Below are 7,500 nucleotides of genomic sequence, written 5' to 3'. Positions count from 1 at the left end.
CTCACTTGCACACTCACTCACTCACTCGCACACTCACACACACTTGCTCACTCACTCGCACTGACTCACTCACTCACACTCTCGCTCGCTCACACTCTCGCTCACTCACTAACTTACTCGCACACTCACTCGCACACTCACTCACACACTCACTCATTCGCACACTAACTCACTCACTAATTGATGTATTATTTTAATTTAATACTGTGAAGCTGCTTTGATACAAACTGTATTGTGAAAAGCGCTATATAAATAAACTTGACTTGATTTGACTTGACTCACTCGCACTCACTCACTCGCACACTCACTCACTCGCACACTCACTTACTCGCACTCTCACTCGCACACTCACTCACTCACACACTCATTCGCACGCTAATTCGCACACTCACTCACACACTCACTCATTCGCACACTAACTCACTCACTCGCACACTCACTCACTCACACACTCATTCGCACGCTAATTCGCACACTCACTCACACACTCACTCATTCGCACACTAACTCACTCACTCGCACACTCACTCACACACTCATTCGCACGCTAATTCGCACACTCACTCACACACTCACTCATTCGCACACTCACTCACTCACTCTCACACACTCACTCAGTCATCACTTACGCACTCACTTACTCGCACACTCACCCACTCATTCGCACACTCACTCACTCACTCGCACACTCACTCACTCACTCGCACGCACACTCACTCGCACACTCACGCACTCACTCATTCGCACACTAACTCGCACACTAACTTACTCACTCGCATACTCACTTACTCGCACTCTCACTCACTCACTTGCACTCACTCACTCGCACACTCACACACTCACTCATTCACACACTAACTCGCACACTCACTCACTCGCACACTCACACACTCACTTGTTTGCACACTAACTCGCACACTCACACACTCACTCGCACACTCACTCACACTCACTCATACTCATTCACTCAATCACTCGCACACTAACTCACTCACACACTCACTTATTCACACACTCACTCACTCACTCGCACTCACTCACTCAATCGCTCACTCGCACACACTCGCGCGCACACACACACACACACACACACACACACACTCACACACACTCATTCATTCACTCACACACTAACTTATTCACTCACTCACTCGCACACTCACACACTCGCTCACTCGCACACTAACTCACACACACACACTCACTCACTCACTCGCACACTCACTCACTCACACTCTCTCACTCTCTCACTCACTCACTCACTCTCTCACTCACACACTCACTCACTCACTCAAACACACACACACACACACTCACTAACTCACTCACACACTCACTCACACACTCACCCGCTCGCACGCTTGCTCACTCACTCACTCACTCACTCGCACACTGACTCGCTCACTCACACTCTCGCTCACTCACTAACTTAGTCGCACACTCACTCGCACACTCACTCGCACACTCACTCACTCGCACACTCACTCACTCGCACACTCACTCACACACTCACTCATTCGCACACTAACTCACTCACTAATTGACTTACTCGCACACTCACTCACACACTCACTCACTCACTCACTCACTCACTCACTCACACACTCACTCATTCGCACACTAACTCACTCACTAATTGATGTATTATTTTAATTTAATACTGTGAAGCTGCTTTGATACAAACTGTATTGTGAAAAGCGCTATATAAATAAACTTGACTTGACTTGACTCACTCGCACTCACTCACTCGCACACTCACTCACTCACTTACTCGCACTCTCACTCGCACACTCACTCACTTGCACTCACTCACTCGCACACTCACTCACACACTCATTCGCACGCTAACTCGCACACTTGCACACTCACACACTCACTTATTCGCACACTCACTCACTCGCACACTCACACACTCACTCACTCATTCACTCACTCACTCGCACACACACTCACTTATTCGCACACACTTATTCTCACACTCACTCACTCACTCGCACTCACTCACTCAATCGCTCACTCGCACGCACACACACTCACTCACTCACACTCACACACACACACACACACACACTCATTCATTCACTCACTCACTCATTCATTCACTCACACACTAACTTATTCACTCACTCACTCGCACACTCACTCACTCACTCGCACACTCACTCACTCACTCGCACACTCACTCACTCACACACTCACTCACACACTCACTCATTCGCACACTAACTCGCACACTCACTCACTCACACACTCACTTATTCGCACACTCATTCACTCACTCGCACACACACACACGCACTCACACTCACTCTCACTCACTCACTCACTCACTCACACACCCACACACTCACTCACAGAGAAAATACAGTGAAAGTCAATGGGGTCCAATGTTGGAACAGCATCTTCTTCTTGTGGCCATGAGTAAATGTGTGACTATAGCAACCTGGGATTATTAGTAATGGATATTATATTATATTATATTATATTATATTATATTATATTATATTATATATTGTCTTCCTGTGTACCGTTCTGTTTCATAAGTGATTGTGTGTGTGTGTGTGTGTGTCCGCAGGGAAAGCCGGATCTGAACACGGCGCTGCCCATCAGACAAACGGCCTCCATCTTTAAGCAGCCGGTCACTAAAGTCGTCAATCATCCGAACAACAAGGTGAAGACTGACCTCCAGCGAGCATCAGAGCAACCACGACAGGTCAGAACACACACATGTGCACACACACACACACACACACACACACACACACACACACACACACACAACGTGCAGCCACAAACGTGCAGCCACGACACTCATATATAATGTGCCTCATGCTTATCAGTGTTTTAATATTGAGCACTAGAGGGCGCTGAAGCTGCAACAGTTTCTCACTGAAACTCACTTAACACTCACACACACTCTCACACTCTCTCATACATTGTCACACACTCTCACACATACTCACACACACTCTCTCACACACTGTGTGTTTGAGTAGAAATTAAAGGCAGTATAACAAATACTGCCATGATGTATCATGCGTAACAATTTCAGTAATTGTAAAAATCTTTTTCTTTTTATTTAGAGTATTTTTTATATATATTTTAAAATTATTATAAAAAAATTGCCTGATAATAATAAGAATTTTAAAGGAAAATGTGTCTAATTCTCATGAAAATAATCTCACAATCTTAATGGCTCTAAAAAAGGCTTGATTATCTTTTATGTAGTTTCATAATTTTACATAATTTCTCATTTCTGTCTTTTGATGACGTGATCATGACCGGTTTGGTGAGATCCCTCAGTATTTTCTTGTTTATTTAATAGTAATCCGGTTAAAAAACCCATTCTAGTGTTTAATGATGTTAGACTGGATCTTTTGGGAGAATCAGGAATATTGATCTGCAGAAGGTCCGGTTCTGTGGAATAAGCTTTTAAAGAGGTCAGGCTGCAGAAGGGAGAATCTTCACGCAGATGCTGAACTTTATTAATGCACTTTGGATAATAATGGAATCAACATTTAAAATCCAGTCCGTTTCCTAACTACACAAATTACTTTTATTATTTATGCATTAAATTGATCAAAAGTGACATTTATAATGTTACAAAAGATTCTATTTCATATAAATGCTGTTCTTTTGTACTTTCTATTCATCAAAAAATCATGAAAAATAAAACATTTCACGATTTCCAGCTTTTTTCAATATTGATAATAATCATAAATGTTTAATCATATTAGAATGATTTCTGAAGGATCATGTGCCACTGAAGACTGGAGTAATGATGCTGAAAATTCAGCTTTGATCACAGGAATAAATTGCACTTTACTATATATTCACATAGAAAACAGCTGTTGGAATAATATTTTACATTTACATTTTACAGTATTTTGATCATATAAAAGCAGCTTTGGTGAGCAGAATAGACTCTTTCAGAAACATTGAGCTCATTAGTTCGATTCCCAGGGAAGGTATGAACAGATAAACCTCTTCAGTGAAGCCTGAATATAACTGATGCTGTAGTTCTGGGTCTCGTGTGTGTGTGTGTGTGTCTGTGTGTGTGTGTGTTATAGTCGCCACGGGTGGATTTACTCGACGAGCCCCGTGACGCTCATGGAGGAGCTTTATTTAAGTATCCAGTTTAATAAATCGCACTGTTTTATGAGCTGTTGCTGGTGTTTACAGCTCCCACTGGACCAACAACTGATGTCTGAGCAGCAGAACACACACTCTCACACTCACACACACACACACACACACACACACACACACACACACGTACATATCTGTGATGTGATATCAGTGATGATACATGCAGGATGATCTGAACTTTTACATTCATAACGTCTCACACATGATTAAGACTGGAAAACGCTTCGCTGTTGATTAAAAGCTTAAATGAAAATATATGAAACCATTAACAATCATTTTGTTTAATCGGGCCTTCATTCTCTCTGCTGTTGTGTGTGTGTGTGTGTGTGTGTGTGTGTGTGTGCAGCTGTTCTGGGAGAAGCGCTTGAAGGGCCTGAGATCGTCGGACGTTTCGGAGGAAGTTCTCAGGACGATGGATCTGCCCAAAGGCTTACAGAGTAAGATGTGTTTGAGTCTCGTTCCAGCAGCTTCTGTGTGTGTGTGTGTGTGTGTAACGGCTTCTGTGTGTGTGTGTAACGGCTTCTGTGGGTGTGTGTGTAACGGCTTCTGTGTGTGGGTGTGTAACGGCTTCTATGGGTGGGTGTGTTTGTAACGGCTTCTGTGTGACGGGGTGTAACGGCTTCTGTTTGTGTGTGTGTGTGTAACGGCTTCTGTGTGTGGGTGTGTGTGACGGCTTCTGTGTGTGGGTGTGTGTGACGGGGTGTAACGGCTTCTGTTTGTGTGTGTGTGTGTGTGTGTAACGGCTTCTGTGTGTGGGTGTGTGTGACGGCTTCTGTTTGTGTGTGTATGTGTGGGTGGGTGGGTGTGTGTGTGTGTAACGGCTTCTCTGTGTGTGTGTGTTTGTGTGTGTGTGTGTAACGGCTTCTCTGTGTGTGTGCGTGTGTGTGGGTGTGTAACGGCTTCTGTGTGTGGGGGTGTGTGTGTGTGTGTGTGTGACGGCTTCTCTGTGTGTGTGTGTGTAACGGCTTCTGTGTGTGTGTGCGTGTATGTGTGTGTGTGTGTAACGGCTTCTGTGTGACAGCGTGTAACGGCTTCTCTGTGTGTGTGTGTGTGTGACGGCTTCTGTTTGTGTGTGTGTGGGTGGGTGGGTGTGTAACGGCTTCGGTGTGTGTGTGTGTGTAACAGCTTCTGTGTGTGTGTGTGTAACAGCTTCTGTGTGTGTGCGTGTGTGTGTGTGTCTGTGTAATGGCTTCTGTGTGACGGCGTGTAACAGATTCTGTGTGTGTGTGTGTGTAACGGCTTCTGTTTGTGTGTGTGTGACGGCTTCTGTGTGTGTGTGTGTGTGTGTGTGTGTAATGGCTTCTGTGTGTGGGTGTGTAACGGATTCTGTTTGTGTGTGTGTGTGTGTGTGTGTGTGTAACGGATTCTGTGTGTCGTGTGTAACGGCTTCTGTTTGTGTGTGTGTGTGTGTAAAGGCTTCTGTTTGTGTGTGTGTGTAACGGCTTTTGTTTGTGTGTGTGTGACGGCTTCTGTGTGTGTGTGTGTGTGTGTGTGTGTGTGTGTGTAAAACGGCTTCTGTGTGTGGGTGTGTAACGGATTCTGTGTGTCATGTGTAATGGCTTCTGTTTGTGTGTGTGTGTGTGTAATGGCTTCTGTGTGTGGGTGTGTAACGGATTCTGTTTGTTTGTGTGTGTGTGTGTGTGTGTGTGTGTGTGTGTAACGGATTCTGTGTGTCGTGTGTAACGGCTTCTGTTTGTGTGTGTGTGTGTAAAGGCTTCTGTTTGTGTGTGTGTGTGTAACGGCTTCTGTTTGTGTGTGTGTGACGGCTTCTGTGTGTGGGTGTGTAATGGATTCTGTGTGTCATGTGTAATGGCTTCTGTTTGTGTGTGTGTGTGTAACAGGTATCGGGCCAGACTCGTCGGACGCGACGCTGCTGTCCGCTATAGCGAGCGCTCTGTGTGTAACGGCTTCTGTGTGTGTGTGTGTGTGTGTGTGTGTAACGGCTTCTGTGTGTGTGTGTGTAACAGGTATCGGGCCGGACTCGTCGGACGCGACGCTGCTGTCCGCTATAGCGAGCGCTCTGTGTGTAACGGCTTCTGTGTGTGTGTGTGTGTGTGTGTGTGTGTAAAACGGCTTCTGTGTGTGGGTGTGTAACGGATTCTGTGTGTCATGTGTAATGGCTTCTGTTTGTGTGTGTGTGTAACAGGTATCGGGCCGGACTCGTCGGACGCGACGCTGCTGTCCGCTATAGCGAGCGCTCTGTGTGTAACGGCTTCTGTGTGTGTGTGTGTAACGGCTTCTGTGTGTGTGTGTGTAACGGCTTCTGTGTGTGTGTGTGTAACGGCTTCTGTGTGTGTGTGTGTAACGGCTTCTGTGTGTGTGTGTGTGTGTGTGTGTGTGTGTGTAACAGGTATCGGGCCGGACTCGTCGGACGCGACGCTGCTGTCCGCTATAGCGAGCGCTCCGTGTGTAACGGCTTCTGTGTGTGTGTGTGTGTGTAACGGCTTCTGTGTGTGTGTGTGTAACAGGTATCGGGCCGGACTCGTCGGACGCGACGCTGCTGTCCGCTATAGCGAGCGCTCTGCACATGAGCTCAGCGCCCATCACGGGTCAGACCTCCAGCGCCGCTGAGAAGAACCCCGCTATATGGCTCAACACATCCCAGCCACTCTGCAAAGCCTTCACCGTCACTGATGAAGACATCCGGTGAGATCTGTGTGTGTGTGTGTGTGTGTGAGTGTGTGTTTCAGACTAATGCATCTTTGAAGAATCTAACTCCACATTACTGTGTATGAAACAACAAACGAGTCTGGCAGAACTTTACTTGATGCCTTATATATAATGCATTATAAAAGTATTTTAAAGCATTGATTTTGATTTGTAATCCACCTTATATTGCATTGTATGATCTTGTGAATAATTGTAGCCACAGTTATAATACATTGTAATAATTACACAGCCCTGCATCTTATCAAAAATAAAATATCAAATATCAACAACAATGTATCCGCTTCAGTGCACTTATCAAAATAACAACAAAAATAGTAGTCAAATGTCAAAAGTTTTGTATTTAATGACAAGAAAAAGTATCATTTTACTTTATAATCTACAAGAAAATGTTCAAATACTCCATTTAAACACAAGTTTAATATGTTTTTTTCACAGAATCTGTAATTTTCTGTCGCTGGTTGGATGTTTCAGAAAACATCTGGTTCATGTTTGCGTTTTCTCACCACGGTCACTGGGCCAAGCTAATCCGCTCTGGAAGCCCATAGAAACGTATGGTGAAAAGTTGTGAAATTTGGCACACTGATAGAAGACAGTCCCAACATTAACCACAGCAATTTTGGAGTCTCTAACTCAAACCCTCTAGCGCCACCACATGTCCAAAATTCCACATAATGCTAATAA

The 7,500-nt window shown here is 45.0% G+C and overlaps 1 protein-coding gene across 1 annotated transcript in view; it reads left to right on the top strand.

Moving 5' to 3' along the window:
• Positions 1–7,500, top strand: part of mbd2 (methyl-CpG binding domain protein 2) — a 36,267-nt gene that overhangs the window by 12,592 nt on the left and 16,175 nt on the right. The window contains exons 3-5 of the mRNA XM_084114945.1: positions 2,576–2,713; positions 4,496–4,586; positions 6,618–6,795. Of these exons, the coding sequence (XP_083971071.1) occupies positions 2,576–2,713; positions 4,496–4,586; positions 6,618–6,795 (407 nt within the window). The remainder of the gene's footprint in view (positions 1–2,575; positions 2,714–4,495; positions 4,587–6,617; positions 6,796–7,500) is intronic.

Source organism: Abramis brama (genome assembly GCF_963993115.1).
Source record: "Abramis brama genome assembly, chromosome: 5".
NCBI lineage: Eukaryota > Metazoa > Chordata > Actinopteri > Cypriniformes > Leuciscidae > Abramis > Abramis brama.
The sequence above is the reverse complement of the archived record's forward strand: the minus strand, read 5'-3'. Positions and strand labels throughout refer to the sequence as shown.